The 27,989-nt window shown below is 35.6% G+C and overlaps 1 protein-coding gene across 2 annotated transcripts; it reads right to left on the bottom strand.

Annotated features, from left to right (window-relative positions):
* Positions 1-27,989, bottom strand: LOC133792453 (piezo-type mechanosensitive ion channel homolog). 2 transcript variants are annotated; one of them, XM_062230363.1, is made up of 21 exons: positions 27,383-27,989; positions 26,735-26,815; positions 25,911-26,064; positions 25,669-25,817; positions 25,352-25,508; positions 25,064-25,250; positions 18,964-19,079; positions 17,926-18,010; positions 16,782-16,997; positions 16,515-16,695; positions 16,144-16,272; positions 15,790-15,963; positions 15,424-15,657; positions 13,346-14,884; positions 8,978-11,469; positions 8,136-8,528; positions 7,579-7,737; positions 1,907-2,434; positions 1,347-1,485; positions 1,118-1,262; positions 1-509 (listed from the first exon to the last, which is right to left on the bottom strand). In XM_062230363.1, the coding sequence occupies exons 1-21, from the start codon at positions 27,429-27,431 to the stop codon at positions 374-376; spliced, it is 7,443 nt and encodes a 2,480-aa protein (XP_062086347.1). In that variant the 5' UTR covers positions 27,432-27,989; the 3' UTR covers positions 1-373. The 2 variants fall into 2 exon arrangements, with proteins under 2 accessions (XP_062086347.1, XP_062086350.1); XM_062230366.1 differs by having other exon boundaries at positions 16,518-16,695.

Below are 27,989 nucleotides of genomic sequence, written 5' to 3'. Positions count from 1 at the left end.
TATGAAGTTTGTCATTCTATCATTAAACCGACAAAATTGGAGTGAATCAAACCAACATTTTGGTTAGTACAGTCTAAATTTGATAGAAGTATATATGTACGTATTTTTGTCGTATTAATATTCAGAAAAAATAAAATAGAAATGCACTCTATAGTTATGTACATAAACCTTAGTAAAAAGACACGCTAAACAAAAACAATTGAATGATTATCATCTCAAAAATAATGTGAGGTGCGCAGATTGTCAACACTAACACCTGAAAGTTAATGAACCTTTCATAACTTTGGTCCATTGTATCTGGTATTATTAGTGCTTTGGTTTACTCTAATGTGTATCAAGTTAAAGGTGTAGCCTATAAAATTGTGTTGTAACTCTAGTCAATTTTGGTGTACTCAAGCAGCATGTGTGGCGACCTGTATATTTTCACCAGTGTCCAGTAAAGGACCTCTTCAACTTCTAGCTCATCCTCTGCTCTTGCTGCATATATGTCCTCACATATAGCCAGCAACCTACCACAAAATAAAAAAGAAAGGAAAAAAATAAGGGGTTGTTGTTACTTTTCACAGATGGTTTAAAATGGGATATTACTTTTCATTGTATTATTAATGATAATGAATATATATAAAAAAATTAAAAATTAAAAAGTGGAGGAAAAAAACCACTTCAAGAAAGGATCAACACATTAAACACAAAGCAATAGATTACATAGAAATACCAAAAAACAAAGTCCAATCTCTGAGTAAATCAGAGAAAGGAGTCCCTTTAAACTCTTTAGCGTTATGTAACCATAGTGCTACATAAGGCTGGTTTTAAATAACAGGAAATTCGAAAATGGGGTTTTGCCTAAAGATTGAAGAATTCAGAGGACAAATTTCAAGAAAACACTAAAGTTAGGAGACCAGCTAGGTGATAAATATAAAAACAGAACTTACGGTTATTTGTTTATTCTTTGGTTTAATAAAGAAGGATTCAGAACTTAGTGCCAAATTAGAGTCACCATGATTACCATTCGGAAATTTCGGCAAATGATCAGTCAATTATAAGTCAATCATGAAACTTACAGGAAAAGCATTTTTCAAACTTTATATTTGTATGTGAAGAAGAAAAGCTGTATTACCTATCGCAGGAAGGAAGATTCTCATATGGGATTCTCATTCGCAAGTCTGAGCATTGAAGTCTAATAAAGCGGCCTACTGCAAGAACAAATGTTATGTAGAGACCCCAGATGCTGAACTTGCTAAGAGTATCACCAAGGATACCAGCTGAAATATTATCATAATGTGTTACGAGAATAAATATTATTCAACCAATTTATGCATAAACATAAGATGTTATAGTGAACTTACTTGGCGGTGTTTCCTCAGATACTACAATCGCTGTTGGTCCTGTCACACCTCCACATCCTTGAAAAGCATTGATATCACGAAAAGACCACCATTCATAGTTTGCACGATTCATAACAAGGTTCCCACTTACAGTATTATTCTGTAAAATACCACTATATCAGTTCAATGAAAAATAAGCTTGATTATGATATTATCAAAAAGATACTAGCTAATGCATCACTTTGAACAGTGCATGTGGGTGTAGGGTGCTAGTCTAAATGCTCCAATGATATTAAAATATGATATAAAAGAAAAAGTTCCAATATTATTATAGAACTTCATAGTAATTAATTTATTGAAACTAAACATGTATTGTCGCAAAAAAAAAAAAAAAATCTGTATGGTTGTTATTTAATATTCTTTTCACCAAGTAGTTCTTAAATATCAATAATGTCATTCATATTATTAACCATCACCAACTGCTTTTACAAAAAATCATTGGACACCAAACAACGTAGATGTAAGGTTCAAAAAACTTGAGAAAAAGCAATTGATGAAAAGTACTTCAATGGATCACCAACCTCTATTTCCAAAGGTCTGATGTCACCAGAACCAGTGACACGAAAGAATTTTGGATAGACATTATTTATCCTAAAGCTGTTCACAGAGCCATTAAGAACTTTTTGAACATCTGCTCGTTCTGGAAGATCAGGCGCATCAACACTCCATGTATTTTTCACCACTTCCTTCCCTTTTGGTCTGTCTCTGGATAGTACCCAAGTAAAAGTCATCTTCATGTTATCGTCCATGTCAATGTCCCAGTCAAGGGACCGAATGAATTTGCTCTGAACCACATCGGGGATTAGCCATCTTGTATTTGAATCAGCTTGGCAACAGATCAACTGGATATCATTCTTATTATATGCAGCCAAATAATCAATGGTATCATGATCTAGATTAACATCATAATTGATCTTATCCCACAGGAGCGTTTCACAAAGGGTGGTTTGATACAATGTCAACCTTCCAATCACTGTCTGAATATCAACCTGAACGCTAGCATCTTTAATGGGATTGGCCATGTTTGTTGGGTTGCCACTGCTATACATCTGTATGAGAAAACAAAAGAGTCCAACATCCGTATTCAGCAATACATGACATAATACATATTAGTGCTTAAGCCTGATTCATACAACAAATATTATGTTGGAGGTTAACTTCTAATTATTTTCCAAAAAGTAATTAACTTATTCAATTATTCCATTCCTCTTATAATACAGACTTTGCTCACCTCACACACACACACACAAAAAAAAGAAAAAAGAAGGAGAAGAAGAAGCAAAATTAGCAAAAAGAAAAGAGTTTTACTATATGATGGTATTGGTCCAAAAGAGCATACAGCTAACATGATATGAACCAAAAAAACAGATGGAGAAAGCTTTGTCATAGGTTTTACATACATTTGAAAATAAAGGTTATTCAAAGTATAAAGACAGCAAAGCAAGCAAATTGTGGAAAAATAGACTTTTTCTTATATTTTATTCATGAGGAATAAGCCCTTTAAATAGGCACTAGGCACTGTACAGCTCTAACAAATCTGGTAGTTAATACCAAATACACAAAAAATAATTACAAATATTCTAGAGTAAATCAATTAGCCTAATCATAATAATCTAATCATAGTATCTACTACAATTATACAGCTATACTAAATAAATGCTAAAAATAGAATGTTTTCTACACCCTCCCTCAAGTTGGTGCATAAAGATTTCACATGCCCAGCTTGCAAACTAACTCGTTAAAAACTTCTTTTGACAAGCCTTTGGTTAACATATCAGCTTGCTGCAGTTTGCTAGGAATGTACACAACGCATAACTCTTTTCCATCGATCCTTTCTTTGATAAAGTGTCTATCCACTTCAACATGTTTGGTCCTGTCGTGATGAACTGGATTGTGTGCTATGCCGATTGCTGACTTACTGTCACAGTACAGCTTTAAAGTTTGTTGCAACTTTAATTCTTCGAATATTCGTTTGATCCATAACAGTTCGCAAACTCTCTAAGCAAGGGCCCTCAATTCTGCCTCTGCACTACTGCGAGCTACCACTGGTTGTTTTTTACTCCTCCATGTGACTAAATTCCCCCATACTTTAGTACAATATCCAGTTGTTGATCTTCTATCTTCAATTGAACCTGCCCAATCTGCATCTGTAAAAGCCTCAACCCCTCTTTCTTCATTCTTTTTTAACAGTAATCCATTTCCTGGTGTTCCTTTTAGGTACTGTAATATCCTATATACTGCCTTCATGTGTTCCTCTAATGGATTATGCATGTATTGACTAACTAGACTCACGAAAAATGCAATATCAGGCCTTGTGTGGGATAAGTAGATCAGCTTTCCCACTAATCATTGATACATTCCCTTGTCAACTGTATCTTCTTTAATTAAATCCTTGTATTTGTTCTTTGGTTCGACTGGTGTTGCTACAGGTTTCAGCCACTCATTCCAGTTTCTTTGAGTAGATTAAGCACATATTTCCTCTGAGATACAGCAATTCTTTTCTTTGTTTTTGCAACCTCCATACCCAGAAAATACTTCATTGACCCAAGGTCCTTTACGTCAAACTCTTGGGCTAGCAATCTTTTGAGTTCCATTTGTTCTCTAAAATCATTTCCTGTTAGTATCATGTCATCGACATAGACAATAAGAATAATTATCTTACCCTCTTGTGAATGCTTAAAGAACAAGGTATAATTTGACTGTGCCTGTTTGTACCTATACTTTTTTACCACCTGATTAAATCTTTCAAACCATGCCCATGGGAATTGTTTCAAGCCATACAAGGATTTTTTTCAAGTGACACACCCTCCCCTTTCCATATCTCTCTTCGAACCCTGGAAGAATCTTCATGTAGACTTCTTCTTCCAAGTGTCCATTAAGGAAGGCATTCTTTATGTCCAGTTGTTGAAGTGGCCAAGCGAGATTTGCAGCAATTGATAGCAGAACCCTTAAAGTATTTAGCTTAGCAACAGGTGCAAAGGTCTCTTTGTAGTCCACTCCATATGTTTGTGTGAACCCTTACAGTATGTCTCGCTTTATACCGATCTATGGTTCCATCAACTCTATGCTTAATAGTAAACACCCATTTGCATCCTACCACATGTTTATCCTCAGGCTTTGTAACTATTGTCCATGTAGTGTTGTTCTCAAGTGCCCCAATCTCCTCATAGACTGCTTTCTTCCACTCTTCTCTCGATAAAGCTTCAGTTATATCTCTTGGAACCACCTCTTGCTCAACTTTTGTAAGAAAGGCTTTGTATTGAGGAGTGAGCTTACTATAACATACATATTTGGACATAGGATGTACAGTGCAACTACGAACTCCCTTTCTTTTGGTAATAGGTAACTCAGCTTCATGTTCCTCCATCCTGTTAGGAATTTCATTAGGTAGTATAGAATTAAGAGAAGGGTTACTTACATTAGGAGTAGTCCGAGAGTCGGACTCATGAGGTGGAGGCTCAGTAGTTGACTGTATTACTTGATGGTTTCTATTTCTTCGATGGTATACTATCACCTCTTTTGTTATAGGCTGAGATAGTGGCTGCTGAGATGACTGAGATAGTGACTGCTGAGAGGATTGATCAAACGAGAGATGAATAGAAAAATCAGGAATAGCCTTAGGTAGACAAGTATCCCAACCAGAAACTTCACTCACTGTCCCTCCCTGAAGTGAAGTGGTGGGATAAAAAAATTGCTCTTCATTTAAGGTGATATCGTATGAAACATACATACGACGAGTAGAGGGGTGATAGCATTTATACCCTTTTTTGGTAGAAGAGTAGCCCAAAAAAACACACTCAAGAGCACGTGGGTCAAATTTTGAGCGATTTGGACCTAAAACATGCACATAAGAGACAACCAATTGTGGAAGATTAGAAATAAGATGTGTATGAGGATGAGTTTTAAGAAGGATAGAGAGAGGAGTATTATATTTTAACACTCGAGAAGGCATACGATTTATGAGGTAAACAGCGGTGAGAATGGCTTCTCCCCAAAAGATTTCTGGCATAGAAGCAGTAAACATGAGTGCTCTAGCAATTTCCAATAGATGTCTATTTTTTCATTCGGCAATCCCATTTTGTTGGGGTGTGCCGGGACAAGAACTTGTATGAAGAATACCATGAGATAAAAAATAATCATTTAAGATAGAGTTGAAGTATTCAGTTCCATTATCTGTATGAAAGACTTTCAGATTTGCATTGAATTGATTTTTAATCATAGAATGAAAATTTTTAAATGTCATGGCAGCATCAAATTTATTTTTGGGAAGATATACCCAACTAGTTTGTGTGTGATCATCAATAAATGTGATAAACCAGCTGGTATTGGTAGTATTTGTTATCTTAGATGGTCCCCATAAATCACTATGAATAATAGAAAAAGGGTGAGATGCTTTGTATGGAATAGAAGGAAAAGCAGCACGAGTATGTTTAGCAAACTGACAAATTTCACATTTAAATAAGCTCAAGTGTTTATTTTAAATAACATAGGAAACAAATATTTCAAATAGGGAAAACTAGGGTGGCCTAGCTGATAATGCCACCGCATAATATCATTATCACTAGAAGCAAGACAACTAGCAACACGAGTGTTATTCACTTGAGCAGAATAGATAGGAAACGGATCGATGTAATACAACCCACTACATGCCTTCGCACTCCCAATCGTCTTCCTCGATGACATGTCCTGAAATGTACAACAATTAGGGGAGAAAGATGCAACACAATTCTGATCTTTTGTGAGTTTACTAACAAAGAGTAGATTGCAAGAGAGTTTTGGAACATGGAGAACATTTGTAAGGGTAATTGAAGGAGATAAATAGATAGACCCTTTACCAGCTACTGAAGAGAGAGTACCATCAGCTATTTTAATTTTTTGGTGACCTGAATATGGCGTGTAGGAAGTAAACTAATGTGACTGACCAGTCATATGATCCGAGGCACCTGAGTCCACAATCCAAACAGAGTTCTGAGTAGTAAAGGCAATGGAAATACCTTGTTTTTCAGAGGTAGAAGGATCAAGTGTTGTTGGTGGTGTTGAGGAAGCATTAAGCAGTTTTTTAGGATGGATGAACCAGCTGAATTATTTTCTGAGATGATGGATTCTGAGGTTTTTTCTTGAGGGGCGACCATGAGTAAGAAAAGAAGGCTGAGATTGAAAAAGATTTTCGAATTTCTTAGGGATTGCTTTCATACCGTGTGGAAAAAGAGACTTTTTCTTATATTTTATTCATGAGGAATAAGGCCTTTAAATAGGCACTAGGCACTGTGCAGCTCTAACAAATATGGTAGTTAATACCAAATATACAAAAAATAATTACAAATATTCTAGAGTAAATCAATTAGCCTAATCAGAATAATCTAATTATAGTATCTACTACAATTATACAGCTATACTAAATAAATGCTAAAAATAGAATGTTTTTGTGGAAAATATATTCTAATATATTATTTCTTTGAGAGCACTGCCATTTTTAAATAGGCACTTTACAAACTATAGACTAATTTGGTATTAAATACCAAATATTCTAGGGTAATTACAATGGTACTAAATCAACCTAAACTCCTCCAAAAAAGGAAAAAATATATTGTGTACAGATTGGTTTCCCATTCTTGAGGGATACCGAATTAATTAAAATAATAACAGAAAATAAAAAACAATATTTTCTACATTTTTCTACACAGATACATAAGCAAGTCAAGTAAATGACTATTTCTTATTAGATATCACAGAAAACGGATGATCCAAGGAATTTACATGCTTTGAAGGTATTCTTTCTATATACTTGAGCCACAGTAGGGTTTGTCACTTCCTTTTTCCTAATGAACTCCATCCTAATTAGAGGTTACACCTTTCTTTGTTTCTAAATGGCACAGCATGATAACTAGATAAGAAATTAACATCAACAGAAAATTATTTTCTTTATTTTTTAAAGCTCTTGCAATATTACATCTTTTTATTTTCAGATGACACATTGATAACTAAATTAAGCTATTAATACGCAATATAAATGAATAATAACAATTGCCGATGTTTTTTTAAAGCTTAATTATGTATAAGAAAAACACCACCTTAGCAAATAGAACAACAATTTGGTTTCTAATGCCAGAAAACTTATCAGAAAGTAGTAAGAATATCATCATAGCAATAAAGTTTTTCAGTCACTAACTAGTCCGTATCAGAAATTACTTACCAGCATGGGAGCCCAGATAACACACATTAAGATGAAAAACAGGCATATTCCATTGCAACATTTGGTCATTTTTGTTTGCTTTTCTCCGTGTTTGTGCTGTGCTCTGTTCAAGACCGCATCACATTTGACAAGGTACAAGCTTGCATGTATGTCCTCCAGCTAATAAAACAATATGTCAGTTTCCAAAAGCAGGCAACGGACCTACCAACTTTGCTGAAAAGTGAAGTGAGTACTCACAACAAATAAGGGCAAGACATAAATAATGGCCAAGAAAGTAAATCTATCTTTGGTGAAATAAAACTACTAGCCTTATAAAATTAAATACCACAGACCACAGGGTGCTGGGTGCTGGGTAAGGCAAGTACAGACGACAATTACCAAGGTCTGTGAAATTCATGTACTATTTGCATAAAAAAATACCATTTACATGCCTTCATAGGATGGTTTCTTTCAGAAAGTATCAAGATAAGTAGCTCTAATGCTAAGATCATAGAAATACAGTACAGTAAGATCCACCAATCAAGAGAATACCAAAATTGAAAATTCCAAGTACTTACTTTTAGCCAGTCATACATAGTCAAAGATGTCGTTGTGCATGACCAGTCAAGTACACACCGCAGTTCATAGAGGAAAGGAAGAGCGCGATATAGCCGATAACCCAAGTAATTGATTTGTGAAATTTCACTTGTCAAAAACTGTTGATACAGAGTGCTTTTGTGAGGAATTCCATATCGAATTTGGACAGCTTGCAATGCTAAAGAAACAGCTTTTGCAAGATATATAGCACGAAGTGCAAATCCACCTGCATGTTCTGAAGACTCCATGTTCCAGGCATACTCCGTAACTGAATACGTGAAAAGGATGAGGTTGAAAAGATAGAAAACAACTTTTGCAGTGGCGAATGAGCAGAGGTAGATTATGCGATCAAGCACAATCAAGAAAAAGACTATCTGCATGAAAATAAATAAATAGAAATTGTAATGCCTTTATACAATTTGCATACAAGAATCTTAATGGTTATGAAGTGCTAGCTCGGCGTCACTCACTCTTCGCATACTACTGTATGGTATTATAACATTTGCACACTACAATAACACTAAGCAAACCAGAGAGATGAGTGTTTGGTGGTAATGATGAGGTTTACAGTTTATGTTTAATATGTATAACATTATTCTAGCCTAACAATCAATGCAAACTTCAAGGAATTCAGCTTTGAACTTAAATGAGAGAATTTGGAAGAAGATATCAAAGAACTCATTCGATCAGAGATCTCATGTACATAATAAAAGAACAATATTTTCAGCCACAGAAATGGTCAAGTTTGTGTGAATATAAGTTCAGAATTTGACTCCAATGTATTTTTCCATATGTATAATAGAAAGGGGAAAAATTAACTAACCATTAAGACAAATACAAACTCTTTAGGAAACTGATCTTCAAGCTGATACACATCGAGAAATTCACTGTTGTTCTTTATAATGGATTGGTAGAAAATGGCAACTAAGAAAAATACAATCAGATCTGCACCAAATACATAGGCATACAGATCAATTTCTCTTTTGCCTCCTCCAATTACAGAGACTATGGAATATGGGAATCCCATTTCTGTGACAAGCCCAGTACTCTGTGCTTCAAGAATCTCCTTTGCCACATCAGCTGCTGGAGTAAGTGATTTGTACCATTCTGCCGAAGCACACTCTTTCAAAGGGGAGGCATATACCACTTCAAGAACAACCAAAGCCACATTTGGATTTTCTTGACTTCTTTCAATGCTTTGAACATGGACTCTACTAGCAAAAGGGCAAAGACTACGATTTTCTTCCATGCATTTCTCATTATGGATGGTTCTAAGCAATTGATTTATCCCAGATTCAATTCTTTCTGGTTGAATACCATCTTCTGGCCATAAGTGTACATCCATAGACACCTGTACAAAGTAAGGAGGAGATTCTGCACCATGCGTTAGAGATGCCCAGTAATTAAACATGCTCCTTAATATTAATTTCAGGCTATTTTTTCCCATGTGCATGAGCTCCATTGCCCTGTCAGTCCAACGATTAGTCAAAGGAACTTTTTTTCCAGTAACAGTACTCTTATAGAACTTAAAGTGTGAAGATGACATCCATTCACCATCTTTTACAGTGATAGAACTCTGTATTAGGGTAAACAAGTAAACAAGAAAGAGAGGCAGCGAACTAACAACAAAGGACGGCATGATTTTATGTTCAGGAAATCCCAACTCACGAAGAAGGCCCAAATCAATCTTAAACCCACAGTGCTGAATTATAATCTGGTACAAGTACTGAAGCAAAATATAAATTTCTGTATATATTAGCATAGTTGTCCAGAAGATGTAACTTGGACCTGTATTCACACATAATGCATACAAGAACAGAGCTGCCAAATACACCATAGAAAGCAAGCTGAAGTTCCACAAGAAGACAAGCAAAAAGCAACAATAGCACACTATGTCATTGTTGGATCGCATTTGGGACCAAATGTACCGAAAAATCCTTCCCAGTTGAAGACTTGTGGCATCAGAACTTGTATCAGACTGAAGGGAAGATGAACGGCCCAAAGACGTATACTTTGTTTTCTGGCTCTCCATTTCATCATATAATCCATCCTCAGAAGATGAATGGCCATTCAGATCAGATTCCTCCTGTGTTATATTCAAGAAATTTGCAAGGTTATTGACAGCCTGATTTCCTATTGATTGTACTTGGGAAACTCCATCACCGATAAGTTGTACTGCTGATATTAGTGGGTTTTCCTTTGCCTGGTTTCTACTTTTGTCTTTGGATTCTACATCCAAAAAGGGCTTATCAATGAGATTTTCTTCAACTTCAGAAATTTCACAATGAGGAGGCTCTACTGAATGCTTCATAGACTCAACTTCTGTTGAAATTTCCATGTCCTGAGCAGCAGGAGATTCTTGAAATTCAAACGGGTATGCCGAATCCTTTTCAACTGTCTGCTGCTTTTTCAAGACAATCCTCTCTCTAATAGGGGTCTCAGCATCCTTTTCAAAAGTAAGAGAAGTAGTCCTCCTTCGTAGGCCTTCACTATTAGGAGAAGTACAACCGTTTGCAGTTGAGTTCATGCTATGAAGTTGGACTTGCAGATTGAGCATCTCGGATTTTATCTTTTCCACTTGCAGATTACGCTGGTGTTTCATCTCCTCAGATTCACGAATATGACGTAACTGTGCAGTTTTCCATGCTGCTTTCTTTTCTTGCTCATGCACAATGGCACCAATTTGTTCTGCTTCCAGATATCGAGACACATAATCAAACTCTTGGGAGGAGAACATATATGATTGAAGAGATACCAACATAAATATAATAATTTCAACAAGAGCTGATCTTGCAGTAATCCGAAAGCCATAAGCATATTTATAGAACCCAATCATTTCATATATGTAATTTACAGTTTCACACTTCCCAGCAGCACTGAACTCCCCTATAAATGGAGACTGATATGCAAGAGAGAGAACAATAACAGCAAAGTTATATAGACGCAAGAACTTAAACATCTTGTTTCTCTTCTTTAATATTTCAAGTCTCATTCGGAAGAAAACAAGAGCAAAAGCAAGATAACCAAGGTGCAGGATGTCATACTCAAGGGTTCCAGTGATCAATATCAAAATAAGAACAAGATCTAATAGATGGCAAAAGAAGTAGAGCCTCAGGTAGTCCAGGAAGGTCCACATGCTCTTAGTTTCAAAAGAGAGATCTCTCCAAACAAACGTATTTTTCTGCTGAGACATCATTTGCCTATAGGTTGATGACTCTGAGAAGCTGGAGGCACGATCAGCACGAAGTTTAAAACAAGCAAGCATGAATACAATAAAATAGTTGATTAAGACTCGGGGATCATCAACAATTAGTCCTACAAAAAAAAGGTGGTAGAATGCTCAGATCAGTGACCATGAATAAGGAGTGTAGCTACAATAACAAACAAGACACTGGAAGATATAAAAATAAAACGATGAGGTGATAGTAAAAGATCCGTCTGATATTCTTTAAACAGATTAGCACAATAATACTCTCAGACGACAAAAACTCTTAGGTGGTTGAAATAATAATACATAATTAACAAAATTATAAGAAACAAAACCTTTGTTGATTGAAGAAAGAAATGAAAAAAAAAATAGAGGATAAGGAATTCTCACAAAGAAAAAAACTAAAATTTTAGCTAAAACAAATTATTTTTTCATCCGGCAGTACTTAGGGAAAGATACCCTAAGGGCCTGGTTGGCCTAGCTTTGGGCTTGTAGCTTTTCTTCTCAAATGCACTTTCTACCAAAGCTACTCCATGAGGCTTCCTTTGAAAGAGCTTTTATAAGGTAAAAGCCAAAAATAGATAAAAACTCACCCATAGTGTAAAAGAGCTTTTAAATAGTAAAAAGCTAAAATTTGGCTTTGAAAAGCCTGGCCAATCAGGCCCTGAACCCAACTCTTTTCCTTCAAACCAACTATTCCTTTCCACCACATGACCCACAAGGTAGCTAAAACCACACAATTCCACATACCATCTGCCATTTTAGATTTTCCAAGGCCCAAGTCTTATTGATCATTAAAGTCTCACATTTTAGCAGACATACCTAATTAACATCTGCTTCATTTAGCACATTACACTACACCATACAATTTTGGTCACTTTACAATGCATAAATAAATGCACACCACACAGGGGTGTAGAGTTAGGTGAGGTTTTTTTCTTTGAATCAATTCGCATAAATTAATCTTTCTAAGATAAAACAACCAAGCAAACACCTTTACTCTGATAGGAACAGACAAATTCCAAATGAAATAAAAAGGCTCAAAGATTAGAAAGATCTTCTAGGTCTTCAAAACTCGAAGAAAAACCAAACAGAAAAACAAAATTGCAAGAAAGTACAGGAATTTTCACATATCCAGACACTTTTATCAGATATAGAACAAAAAAAAATCCAGAATGGACAGCAAAGAAACTAACTCATCCGTTTCTCTATTACTTAAATTTCTACTAACTCATCCGTTTCTCTATTACTTAAATTTCTACTAAAATTGAAGTTCCAAGAAGAATAATTAACCAATGAATTGGAATCAACAGAACAAAAGAAAATTGGGCATTATTAGCATTAGACAATGAATATAATCTTGGAAACAAAGATGCAAAATTATCTGATGAGAAGCTTTAATTTCCACTACCTTGCTTTTCTAAATGTTTATTTTCAAACCAGACACTTCACGAAATATCTTAGAACATTCAGCAGCCCACAAAAATTTTCCCTTACCGCATTGAGGAAAAACAAAGGGTCGTCCAGGAATTGCAAATGAGCATTGACACATAATCTCAGCCTATTCTAAAACCCTCTAACAATCTCTTTTTGCTTGGTCAACCAACCTGCCAAAGAAATCTGCTACTAAAATAATGAACTAACTAAGCAAGTTGTAAACCAACCATTTAGGCAAAGCAAATAATCTTAAAGAGACAGCTCTACCAGAATTTACATCAACTATAGAAAATAAGACAGATAGCTTTTCTCCCCTGTAGTAATTATTAACCCCCTCGATTTCTGCCTCATAAATTTTTTCGTGTTACAAAAATTATCTGAAAATTTTTAACTACTGGAAATACCATACTCTATAACGTCTCATCAAGAATCGAAAGGATCAATAATTCAAGAAGAAAAAAAACACAAACTTTTTGTCCTAAAAAATAAGTAATTAATATTTACACAACATAGGTTGCTGACATAGCATGGGTAATTGAGTATTACCTAACCAACAATATTTGCAATAGCTGAAATGTAGGTTTGAACTTCTCCAGCAGTCATTGCAATGTACACCAGTCTCAGTAGGTTGATTTGAAGACCACGTGCTCTTCCAAATGGCAAAGTACTCAAGGATAAGAATCGAAGCAAATACAAAAACAAATATGCGCCATAGTTTACGTATAACACTCCTATTAAAAAGAACACAAGCAACAAGCAAGACGATGAATAGCATAGAAATGACATTCAACAACGCAAAGCTTGCAAGAAGCAATGCAATCATGTTTATCTCAAGACCAAAGAGATTAAACATATTCTCTGTCCAGAATTTCAAATATATTTTTAAAAGAATCTTTTGTGCTTCAAATCTTTCCTTTCTCAAGGAAAGTATTCGCTTCTTGTTCCACTTATGACTTTCACTGGTGCTTCCCCAAATATAGCCAAATGAGTATCTTCTGCTGCCACTACCCTCAGAGCTTCGTGCTTTAGAGGACATATTATTAGGTGATTGAGACAAACCAGAGGAAAATGGCCAGGGAATGCTTGTCACACGAACTTGTTCTACAGACAATCCTCCAGAATCAGAAAGGGTATTTTCCTCACCAAAAATGGGAACACTATTGACACCATCTTCTGCTGAAAGAAACAATGGACAAGGTTCTTCCCACTTCCCTTTATTCAGAATACTAGTAGGCATATTGTCCAACCAACGAAAAACATTATATTGAAGAGTACATGCAGCAATAACCAGCACTTTTCCTCTCAAGCTTGATTCTAGACCCCAAAAACCATGCTTAAATACACGAAAACCCAAAAATATAGACAGATTTGAGTGCCTTTGTCCAGGGAACATCTCTGCTTGGCTACCCCACATCTGAAAAAGATATTCAGCCGTTACTAGAAATCCTGTGTAAACCAAGAATGATTTGGGCGGGACGCGTGAAGCTTTAGGTAAAGTTGAACAGAGGACAAGGCCAAACAGATACAAAAGGCCAAATGCACTGATTGGAGATATAGATGCATAGAACAATGCCATAAACAAAATCTTGTGGCTATGCCAAATGAAGAACCGTCGAACAAACCCAAGGAATCCAAATTCCAACGTATCAGAATCATCCAACCTGTTATACTTACTTTGTCTCCTCTCATAGCTATAAAGTTGCATGACAATCAAGATTGCAAGAGATTCCCAAACATTTTCCAATGATGAAGCTTCTAGGTTATAGCCTAGGTAGAAATTAAGGTCTATAAATCCAGACAGCCAAACCTCAAAGCTGGGAAAGCTGCTCAAGCTATAAATAAAGATAAACACCATGATTGCATATGCTTTTAAAGGAAACCAAAGGCGTCTTTTTGTTCTCTCAACTAGTTGCCTTCCGATTATCCAAACAAGGAGGAGGAATATGTACCCAAATGATATATAATTAGGCCTAACCAGGTACACGGTGAGAAGAATAGTCAGAAAGGCAATGTAGGTTCCAAATGATCGATACACTGATAGAAACTTCTGCCCAATTGCACCAAGGAATGATGCTATTCTTCTTTCTAGAAGAAAATAAAAAAATCACTTGTTAGTAATAGTAGAAACACAAATAAGACAAAAACAGAAACTCAGAAATAAGCACGTATTAATTAACTGATAGTCTGATACTACAAAGAACACCATTAATCTCTAAACTTATGTGGTTAGTTGAAAAGTTCGTTTAATACTAACTATACACTATACTATAATATCCTATACGTAACTTGGGACCTTTTTCCAGCTTTATATAATCCTCGGAAAGATGTCACCTGACTTTTATCTTGAGGATGAGGATATTATAGTTACATGTCATATCATCCCAACAAAAAAATTCTTAAGGTATAAGGCTATCAATGGTTCATTAAAATGTTCTTTACCAAAAATTACCATATTTGATTCATCCCAAAGTATGTAGGGGATAGTTATAAAGCCAGAATAAGTGGTCAGTAGATTTTGCTCTCTTGAATCTCCGGGCCCGATAACTTATTATAATGTGCTAACTTGACGTCTTAATTTAACTACAATTTGTAGAGACGCATTAAGCCATAGATGAAAATTATACCATATGAAGGATTATCACGAGTATGTACAGTGGTGGGTGAGGCATACACAGACAACAATACAGATTTGTTCAGGCCAGCTTTTAAAATACTAAATCCAATAGGAGGGCTTGAGGTATTCTGCACTATGGCTGAGAAAGAAAATAGCATTTCAAAACCATGATTGTGAACTGCACAGAAGCAACCAAGTAAAGCTATTTCCAAAAAGTCCCAGGAACTTTCAGGTTTCAAGAGACCTGCAGCGATAGAACAAAAGTTGTGTAAGTCATTTTCAGCTTTTCTGTGTTGGTGCAATCTGACATTAAAGAGCAATCATTTATATATAAAGATATTTTGTGATATAAATAACTTTCCAAAGTAAGTCATACCTAACTGTGAGAGGACTTCCCTACTTAAAGAGCCTTTTTGCTCTAAAGTACTCGAGATCAAATTAATCTGAAGAATGTATAACAGTGCAAAGTGAGCCTCGCATAAAAGAATCAAACACTGGCGAATCCTTCTACTGATGTTGTGGCTCAAGAGATATATTAAAAAGAATATCACTGAAACATGGTTCAGAAGAATATCAAATAATAAGCAAACTGGAATAAACTTGAAATCACATTATAAGCTTGGATTCAAAATGATGCATTAAAATATATAAAAACAAAATAAATAGCCAAGATGAGCTATGCCCCAGTATAGTTAACAACAAAGGTTAAGAAATCATGATAATAACATACAATATACAGCATGGATAAAACCAGGTTTCAAGGCAATGAAGAATATCAGTGCCAGCATAATAGCACGAGAGCTTTTGCGAAGTCCCCATGCAATTGTGGCCACAATCAATACCTTGGTCTCTTCCTGCCCTGTTATTTTGTACGACCAAAAACAAAATGCATAGACAAGGATTAAAAAAGGTATTGGAAACTTAAATGCCTAGCTATAATTTCAAAAATAGAAAAAATAATTAAATGAAAACAATGACGTTCAAGGTAACAACATTATAACAATGAGTTTTCAAGCCTACTCAGCACTAGTCTGTAAGTGAAAATCTAGCACAAAGATGTATAACTGCTAATTATTTAGAAAGTTTGCTAATAAATACCACTACCTTCCACAACATTGTTGTCATTTGAAGATCGCCTATCCTCATCAGACAAGTAGAGAAAAACAGAGTTGTTCACAAGATTACCCAGGGCAACCAATATTCCAAGACAAAATTGAGCAAGCAAAAAAAATCCAGGTACAGGATGATGCCACAAGCCAACCATTTCCCATATGGCCATGTCCTGCACATGTATTAAAATAGGCCCAGTTCAAAAATTGTGAATATTTTCAATTAATAAACAGGAACTCATCCCAAAAGAGAGGCTACCTTCCCAAGTTTAGAATTCAATAATTTGAATGCCACATTGAAAACATACGTGCTGACAGCCCATAATAGAATGAAGACAAGAAGCAGCCCGTTCAAGCGATGCAAATGGAACAACGATGGGAAGACATACAAGATGTAGCCAACATATGCAAGTAAGCCAAATGCACATATACTTGCAAAATGAAAGCTCCAAAAGGAAAGAGCAAACAAGGACACCTGCCAAATTCACACCGAAAGTTTTTATATAACTAATAATAAGACCAAAATGCAAATAGAACTACAAATCATTATTTTTTATTTTATTTTATTTAATGAAAACATCAGTGCTTGTATTATAAATATGAAAAATAATACAAGAGGTATGGGGGAGTACAAGAAATTTGCTACCCATATATAAACAAATCAAACAGAAAACTAAATATAAGATCCTAGAACACAGAACTAAGAACTTAAGTACAAATCATTATAATCATCAACAAGCCAGATAATATAATAGTATGGCTAGGCATGTAAAAGAAAACCAATTTTTTTACTAAAACAATCTAGTCCTCCTGTCCACTTAATTGGTTTAGGACATAAAATAAGCCTTTTTCATATTCTCTCAGAATTAATATATATGATGTATATGTATATATGATTGAAACCTGTGCAATCACCATAATCTTCTGCACATTAAACTACATATCATAATACCTCCAATTAGTACTTCAAATAATAGGGAACAAAGATTTTTTAGGGAATAAACAAACAATGATTTACATCATGCTTATTGCTAGTTAACGAGAGTAAGTATTCATTCTATTAAATGAATTTATTAAAGCATAAATTGTGTTCAATAGAGCATTAGACACATATTGAAAATACTAAAATTTTCATCTGACTAATAGGATCCCACCTGGTGACAAATGAAATTAATGACTCATGCCAACAACTTTTTTATTTTATATTTTAAAACAAAACCTCAAACTCATATTAACAATGGAGAATTAATACAAGACAAAGGTGAGTGAAAGACACCCACTAAACAGCTATGCCGACAACTTATAAATACATATAAACCCTCTTTTAGCAATAAATATACATATCAACCTTTGAAACGGAAAAGACAAGTACAAACAACAAAATATTGCAAAAGAATATATACCGGAAAGCCGTACGTGAAAAAGTTAATACTAAATATCCGAAAAACTGCTCCTCTCAAGAAAACATTGGTATGCCTTCCACCAGATCTGTATATAATCAGAATAATACAGGTAAGCTTTTCTGTTCTTTTTATTTGTTTATTTTGATAAGGATCAAAACTTGTATTAATAAAAAGGGTCAAGAACAAGTTTTAACAGGGGACAGCAACACACGAAAACAAAATCACAACATAAAACCCCAATCCATACAACATAGAAAAATAGAATGATATCCTAAGTATCTTTTATAATAAATAGCCAAAAAGTTTTATTTTATCCCAAGAGCATTCCACATTTTCTTCACTCTCCTGTTCCTCTGAAACCAGATGAACCAATAAGTAGCTAAAACAGCCACCTTACAGAGACATCAACCCTCTTATTAATGGAAAAAACCCGACCCAAAATCAGCAGTAATTTAAAAGATATATCAAATAGAGAGAAATTTAGACGATAAACCTAATGCAGCTAAGAAAAGAAATGTACATAAAATCTTAGCAAAGATGCAAGTTAGAGCAAGAATAAACAAATTTATGTCATGAAGACAATGAAACTACTTTAAGGAGACCAAATTTACAACTTATGAAGTCTATGGTCGTAAAGATGTACAAGGATACCCAAAGTCCACATCCTTCTAATACCCCTAATTTCCACTAACCGCAGTATGTGATTTATGAGAAGTGGGGATTGAAGAAGACACCTAAAGGAAAACGTCTACATGTTTCTGAGGAAGGAACAACCAATTTAAAAGCATCTAAACAATCTTCAATACCATCTATGATATTAGTAATGTATTATGGATGAAGGATATTTACAAATGATCACTGGAATTTAGTGTCTTAAGGGTATGTTACTTCATAATTTTTTTTTTATTAAATTACTTAGATTATGGTGTAATTACAAAATATAGAATGCTCCATTAACAACCTGTGACAAGATTAGTAAAAAAAAGGCTTGATGTTCAAAACCAGTAAACAAATAAAATAATTCTACTTCCAAAATACCTATGTTGACGAATAAAAAACGAATGCTTTGTAGGAAGAAGTTGTTCTGCCAAGTTACTTTCTCCCATAGACATAATGAAGTCCATTTCTTCCAAATCACATTTGAAATAAGAGAGCTACAATGAGAGGGGAAAAATTCATCAAAAATCCTAAGACGAGAAAAAATAAGTATGCAAGAAGTTGATCAAGTGAAAAGACTTTATTATAAATTAATATAAAGAAGAAGAAAAGCATAAGCAAACAAAGCATGTAGGCAAACAGATATAGCCATGATGTTACATTACCTAATTTGGCAGGTGTTCATCACATTGACTACTTTCAGAGATAAATAAGATGTTCATTCCAAATTATTGCTATATTCCTTTGCAAGACCAGTGTAAACATAGACAGCAAACCAAGCATAACAGGAATGTGTGTTAATCTCTTTGGTCACTTCAACAAGAAACTACTCATTCCAAATATGCTTCTTTCTTTCTTTCTTTAAAAACAAGGTAACCATGAATCATGCTTATAATGGGTGTAACAAAATAAAATAAGATATGAAAAAGGAAATGTGAAGGAAAATCTAGGCACTGGTATTGATTCCAAGGAATTTGAGAGCTGGGTCTCTCCTACATGTGAATCATTCCAATTCCTCTTTAGCTACTCTCTTCTCTCCTGCCCTCTTCATTCTCACTCCTTTCCATCCCCTAACAGACAGCACAATTCCCCCTATATCATTTGTAGAGAATATTGTATAATCAAGGTTTACTCGGTATCTTTTCTAATAGGGAAACTGAGTTGTATAGATACCATAATTATAATATGTTGCCTTTAGGGCAATTGATCAGCCCTAGAATATTTGTATATATTTTAGAATATTTGGTATTCAATACTAGATTTGTGTATACGTGTATAGTGCCTATTTAAAGGCCTAAAACCCTATGAATGAAATTATCGAATTCTCTTTTTCCACATGGTATCAGAGCTATACTAATAGGACCTGCCCCAATAATCCAGTAAACCAGAAACAATGAACCAGAACAGACAATAATAAGCAATAAAACAGTAACCAAAGAGTGAATAATTCTGAAGCTTTATTGAAGGAAAATATGAGTTTCATACAAGCACAGAGAAAAAGATCTCCATGATGCCAGAATTCTCTTAATTCTTGCATAACTAATTACTAGCTTCCTTTTCCCACTAATAGGCTACTCAGTACCCAAATTGCCCCTCTAACAAACTACCCTCCACGTCAACCATCAAATGACCCAGCCTACCCTTGGCCTTTGTGTCCCGACCCCCTCCTAGTGTATGTGAACCGAATCATAGGTTTATCAAGCCTATCATATACCAGTAGCCCTAGGAATTCCGCAGCTTTTTTTTCTTCTCCAACCTTCGTTTGTCTCCTTATGGCCAATCCCACTGAACGCCAGATCCCTTGGCCCATTCTGATTCTATCACCTCGGGTGACACCTTTGCTGGTTCTACCCTCGTAAAAAATTCCTCTGATGCCTTTCCTACACCTTGGTAAGACATTTGTTTCTCTCTACTGCTCGTGAGGTGTGGGACACTGTTCAGGAGGCCTTCTAAGATTTGGAAAACTCAGCACAAGCTTTTGAACTCAAATCCAAACTTCGAGACCAGCGCCAAAAAACTCTCATGGTAACACAGTATTATAGCATCCTTTATAATTTTCGGCAAGAAATTGATATTTATATGTCCTTGAATGGAAGTGTTTTGATGATGCATCTTTTTATCAAAAAAATGCTTGACCGTGAGAGAATGTTTGATTTTCTTCATGGATGCAACTGTGAGCTTGATGGGATTCGTGGTCGCATCATGGGGAAAACTCCACTTCCCTCTATTCGAGAGGCCTTTGCAGAATTCCGCCTAGAGGAGAGCCGCAAGAGAGTCATGTTGGGGTCTCCTGTTACTCCAGAAACTGATCAGTCAGCTCTTGCTGCCCGCCGCACTAATCGTCCTCCCAGTTCGCGTGCACTCGACGTGAACACCTTGGTGCGCTCACTGCAAAAGGTGGGCCACACTCAAGACACCTACTGACGTCTTCATGGTAAGCCTGCTGATTGGAAACCCCGCTCATCCCCTCAAGCCTCTTCGCCCAACTAGGCTCTCACTGCAGCCCCAACCAAGCCATTTCCCTTCACTCTTGCCAAGATAAATTAGCTTCATCAGCTGCTCAATACTTCCGCTGCTCCTCCCACATCTGATCCGTCCACCTTTGCCAATCAAGGTATCTCTATTGCCTTCACTACTTGGGTTGTGGATTTTGGTGCCTCGGATCATGATTGGTCAGTCGCACCAATATACCTCTTACACTCCATACTCAGGTACTCAAAAGATTAAGGTTGTTGATGGTTCTCTGTCCTTAGTGGTTGGTAAAGGGTCTATTATTTATTTGTCTCCTTCCATTACCCTTACTGATTTCCTCCACATCCCAAATCTCTTGTAATTTGATCTCTGACAGCAAATTCACTCAAAATCAAAACTTGTTTGCTTATTTCTTACCACTTTGTTGTACTTTTCAAGATATATCCTTGAGGAAGACGATTGGGAGTGCGAAGACATGTAGTGGGTTGTATTACATTGATCATGTTCCTCCTGCTCAAGCGAATAAAGCTCTTATTTATGGTTGTATTGCCTCTAGTAACAATGATATTATGCGGTGGCATTATAGGCTAGGCCACCCTAGTTTTTCTTATTTAAAATATTTATCTCCTAAGTTCTTTCGAAATAAACGATTGAGCTTATTTAAATGTGAAGTTTGTCAATTTGCTAAACACACATGTGCTATTTTTCGTTCTATTTCCTATACTGCATCTCAACCTTTTACTCTTTTTTATTGTGATATATGGGGGTCATCTAGAATAACAAATATTTCTAATACTTATTGGTTTATCACTTTTATTGATGATCACACATGTGTTAGTTGGGTCTTTCTACTTAAAAACAAATCTGATGCTGCCATGACATTTAAAAATTTTCATTTTATGATAACCACTCAATTCAATGTTAATCTTCAAGTATTGCATACCGATAATAACACTAAATATTTTAACTCAATCTTGGGTGATTATTTTCTCTCTCATGGCAGTATTCATAAAAGTTCATGTACACGCACACCCCAACAAAATGGGATTGCCGAACACAAAAATCGCCACCTCCTGGTAATTGGTCGCACCCTCATGTTCACCACCTCTGTTCGTAAACACTTTTGGGGTGAGGCCATTCTAATCGATGACTACCTCATCAATTTATGCCCTCTCTAGTGTTATAATATAACACTCCTCTCTCTATCCTCCTTAAGTCATATCCCAATACCCACCTTGTCTCTAGTCTCCCACTAAAAACGTTTAGTTGTGTCTCCTATGTTCATGTCCTTGGTCCAAACCGCTCCAAGTTTGATCTCCATGCTCTTAAGTGTGTCTTTTTGGGATACTCTTCTACCAAAAAAAGAGTATAAGTGCTATCACCCCTCTACTCATTGCATGTATGTCTTGTTAGATGTCACCTTCCATGAAGAGCACTCCTTTTATCCCAACACTTTTCTTCAGGGAGGGACTGTGAGTGAAGCTTCTTGTTGAGATACTTGTCTGCCTAAGGCTATCCCAGATTTTGATCATCATATTAACACTCATCCATCACCTCCTTCTCCTTCCAACAGAGGAATTGAGCAACAATCTCAGTTGAAAACTAAGGAACTATTCGCTTACTCTCGACGAGAAAAGAACCATCAAGTAATACAGTCAACTATTGCTCCAACCTCTCATGAGTATGACTCAATGACTACTCGTAATGTAAGTGACCCTTCTCTCAATCCTATTTTATCTAGTGATATTCCTAACATTGAGTCTTTTAGTATGGAGGAACATGAGGCTGAGTTACCTATTACCAAAAGAAATGGAGTCCGAAGTTGCACTCTACTTCAATGTCTAGATATGTCTGTTACAGTAGACTCACTCTGAAATATAGAGCTTTCTTGGCAGAAGTTGAGCAAGTGGTGATTCCTAAAGATATAATCGAAGCTCTCTCAAGAATTGAATGGAAAAAAGCAGTCTATGAAGAAATAGGAGCACTTGAAAACAACACCACGTGGAAATTTTTTGGACAAACTAGAGATAAACATATGGTGGGATGCAAGTGGGTGTTTACAGTCAAACACAAAGTTGATGGGACCAGATATCGATACAAAGCGAGGCTAGTGGCAAAAAGGTTCACTCAAACCTATGGAGTGGAATACAATGAGACCTTCACACCTATTGCCAAGTTAAATACTATAAGAGTTTTGCTATCAACTCCTGCAAATCTCGACAGGCCATTACAACAACTATACATCAAAAATGCCTTTCTTAATAGGCACTTGGAAGAAGAAGTTTACATGAGGATTCCTTTAGGATTTGAAGACAGATATGGGAGAGAAAATGTTTGTCACCTGGAAAAACCCCTTTATGGCTTTAAACGATCTCTGTGGGCATGGATCGAGAGGTTTAATCAAGTGATCAAAAAGTGTGGATATGATCAGGCTCAATTGGATCATGCCTTGTTCTTCAAACATTCACAATAAGGTAAGATAACCATCCTTATTGTCTGTTGACGACATGATATTGATAGGCAATGATTCCATAAAGCGAGAGAAACTTAAAAGTTTATTAGCCCAAGAATTCGAGGTAAAGGACCTTGGACCAATGAAGTATTTTCCAGGAATGGAGGTTGCAAGAGCAAAACAAGGGATCGCGGTGTCTCAAAGGAAATATGTCCTAGATCTACTCAAGGAAACGGGAATGAGTGGCTGTAAATCCGTGGCAACTCTAGTTGAGCCAAAAGGCAAATACAAACCAGTAAAAGAGAAAACAGTTGACAAGGGAATGTATCAGCGATTAGTGGGAAACTGATCTACTTATCCCACACAAGGCCTGATATTGCCTTTGTTGTGAGTTTGGTTAGTCAGTACATGCACAATCCATTTGAAGAACACCTGGGGGCAGTGTACAAAATATTGTGCTATCTGAAGAAGATACCAAGAAATGGATTACTATTCAAGAAAAAGGGATTGAGGCTTAAACAGACACAGATTGGGCAAGTTCAATTGAAGATAAAATATCAACAACTGGATATTGTAATATAAGTGTGGAGGAACTTGGTTACATGGAGGAGCAAGATGCAATCAATGGTAGCTAGAAGTAGTGCTGAAGCAGAACTCAGAACTCTTGGTCAGGAGTATGTGAACTAATTTGAATCAAACGCATACTCGAAGAGTTAAAACTTCAAAGGACCGAGCCTTTAAAGTTGTACAGTGATAGCGAGTCAGCAGTCAACATAGCACACAATCCAGTTCATCACGACATAACCAAACATGTTGAAGTGGACAGACACTTTATTAAAGAAAAGATTGATGGGAAGGAGTTGTGTGTTGTATATATTCCAAGCAAGCAATAACAGGCTGACTTACTGACTACAGGTTTATCAAAAGAAAGTTTTAATGAGTTAGTTTGCAAGCTGGGCATATAGAATCTCTATGCCCCAGCTTAAGGAAGGGTGTAGAGAATATTGTATAATCAGGCTTTACTCTGTATCTTTTCTAATAGGGAAACTGAGTTGTATAAATACCATAATTAGAATATATTCTTCAGGATAATTGATCAGCCCTAGAATATTTGTATTTATTTTAGAATATTTGGTATTCAATACCAGATTTGTGTATATGTGTATAGTGCTTATTTATGGGCATAAAACCCTGTGAATGAAATTATCAAATTCTCTTTTTCCACATAATTCATAACTACCCAAATATTCCCTCAACCAGCCAACTAATAATTAGCACTTCCAAACACTCCAATCACTCACTGCCATCTCACCAGGGTCTACTCAGCAGAATTCTTTTTGAACTTCTATAGGAGGCTTATCAGCTTGCTGTTTGAGAATTCATTGTTTGCGAAAACACTTCTATCATACTTAAATCCAGAACTCATAGACATACTTAAATCCAGAACTCATAGTGAAAATAAGGAGTAAGAGCCATCGAATAAACAAAATGTATAATTAAACCTGCCAGATAAACAATATCCTAGCTAAGAATTAGATCTATTTGATATAAACATACCGTAATATAAAAAATAACAAGAGAAAAGCTTGAACAAATTTCAGGCCAGTCAGAATCTGCTGTAATCTTGAATAAACCGATAAAATCAGCAACCCAATTTAACAAGCTTGGAAACTTGACAGGCAGCTGATACACATATAATAAGAGAATATTGAAGCCTGCATACAGTTGTAAAGGCCTCCACCACCTTCACATATTAATAGAACAAATGTTAATTTCTTTTTTAACAAAAAAAAAGGCTAGACAAAGAAGATTATGAAGCAAAGATGCAAGATCACAATAAATTACCTGAAAAGTCCTAGAAAATTGCTTGTCAAAGACCAATTCACAAGACCAACACAGCTTCCAATGAAAAATGGTAGGGAAACCCATGAAGGATGGCTAATCCCCACAACCAGCTGAATCGCAGGCAATAAAAAGCAGGAAGCAACCCTAAGATGAGAACCTTCGGTGTGGGAAAACAAAAAATGATTCAAATTAAATTAATGCTTATGAAAGAAAGAAAAAAAGTGATAACCACCAGCTACTAGGGGATGCATATTAAGATTTGAGAGCATCACACATACATAAACATGCACACAAAAGAAAAAACCTGACTTGCAGACCTAAATGTTCAATTGCTGACGAGAAATGACTCCAACAGGAATCACGCCATGAAAACAAATTGTTTCCATGCAAATCAAGCAAAGCAACAACTACAGCTGAAAGCTGCACAGCTACAAAATAAATCATCGGAGATTTCCATGATTGGATTCTGCAAATGCATGCAAAACAGGCTATTTGTAAATACTCCAAAACTTACTGAGACATAAAGGATTGATATGTTAAGAGAAAAAGATATTCTCACATCATGAATCCGACCAGCTTTTCCCACCAGGCATTTGCTATACTCCATTTATTTCCCTTAATGGTGCAAATAATAAGATATATCACCTCAGAAAGAACAGCAAGTAAAGAAAAAATGATGATGGGCCATAACAATAAGAACCTCCTTCGAAATCCTGTAACAAACCAGCACAAGGTTAGTAAGTAATGACAAAAATAACAGAATTGCTGCAAATAATATGGCACCAGCAGCCAATAATTTCTACATGAATCAGACCTAAACCTCGATGCATAAGAAAGTGTAAGCAAGATAATAATTAATCCACACATCATCTTTTCTTTTGGAAGGAAAAAAAATTAATAAACCAGAGTAAAATAATAAACTACAAAACATTTCACCACATTAACAAAGCAATAAAGAAAAAAATTCATAACAAAAGTCAGGGTCAAATTTAAGATGTGCAACCAATGCCCTTGATAAAGATTCCATTATCATGGCATTACAAGTTTTTTTTTTCTGTCGGGTGGCATTACAAGGTTATAAAATCATACACCTAACAGTTGCAATGACAGTCTTAAAAAAATACATTCTCTTACACGACATCCATTAAACCCACTCCCTTGTTGAGAAAAACAGCAGCAACCTAATACAATTTCCCAATATTTCCATATCCTAACATGAGAAAAGTACCTTTATCCTCAACCCAAAACCACATTTAGAGAAGAGAAAAATAAAAACAGCATGGAAACAAATAAGAAGCAACACTATAAAAGTATAAGCTTGCATGTTATCATGGCTACAAATCATTCATTATCAAAATTTATGTTGAAAAATGCACAACTTACCAATTTTTCTCGCATTGAACTGAATGAGAAGAAATGCTATCAAATCAACAAAAGAGATCAAGCTCCAGTTGATAAAAGCACCTAGACATTAAAAAAAAGTGTTGAAATCATAAGTTCATTTCATTAACAACGCATTACTTCACCATATAATTAAACATAAACAAGAACACTGAGATATGAGAGACAGTCCAGAATTTATCAATTAAAATAGATGCGGATCACAAAAACACATTTTTTTTAAATAATAAATAAATAAAACAAACAGTTTACACTAAAACCATAGACAAATGCTACATTGTAAAGCTATTTTCCATTTATGAAAAATCCAGTGCTAGAAAGTTTCAACCCCGCTAACTCAAAAATTAAACAAATCAATGAAAAGTAAAACGAATGTTCTGAACAAATAAAGTCGAGCTCATTCATACTGAAATAGAAAACACAAGCCATCAATTTTTTTTCAAGAGAGAAAAAGGCAGCAACTTAATTAATCAAAGAACTTATTATAAGCCACTGATCAACAATGCACTATACTTCTTCTACTCTGAATTTCTACTTCAGATGACAACATTAGCAAGATCAAAGAGTGTTAACGTAAACTAGAAAACAAAACTGAAGTGCAAAACTTTACATAACTGGTGCAATGAATACCTGTCAAAAGAAGCAGAGGTAATACGAAGCCACCTAGAAAACTCCCCATGAGCGGCCCTTTATGATTTACGATCAAAACATCTTGAAATCCACCATTATTAAGTAAAATCACACAATTCGGTTAATGGGTATTCATTTACAACTAAAATTAAGAATACCCATTTCCCAGAAACTCTAAACTCCAGAGCACTTCCCGATTTCAACCCCAATTATGTGATTAGCTTCTTGGTCCATATGGCCAATGAAAAAAATAAAGGGTAAGAGTAGGGTGCGGGGGGAAGAAACTATATCAATCAAAGTTCAAAAAGTGTATGGTTAGGATGAAACTGCATTTAACTACTAGTCCCAACTGAGGGTCACAAAAATATTGTTTGTTGATGTCAAAAGAGATGAAAACGAAAGTGTGGTGTGAATGAGATGGGACGAGATGAGATGAGGAAGGAAGCTAGAGAAGCTTAAAGAATGAATGAACGAATATTAAATAATGCATAGATGTTATGACAGTAACTTCATTTTTGGGGAAAAACAAATATATATTTTTAATTAAGAAAGTATGGTTGAGATTTCAAGCATTGAATTTCAATATGAGACTTGGGAGAAACGTTTC

The sequence above is a fragment of the Humulus lupulus genome, chromosome 1 (genome assembly GCF_963169125.1).
Source record: "Humulus lupulus chromosome 1, drHumLupu1.1, whole genome shotgun sequence".
Classification (NCBI taxonomy): domain Eukaryota; kingdom Viridiplantae; phylum Streptophyta; class Magnoliopsida; order Rosales; family Cannabaceae; genus Humulus; species Humulus lupulus.
The sequence above is the reverse complement of the archived record's forward strand: the minus strand, read 5'-3'. Positions and strand labels throughout refer to the sequence as shown.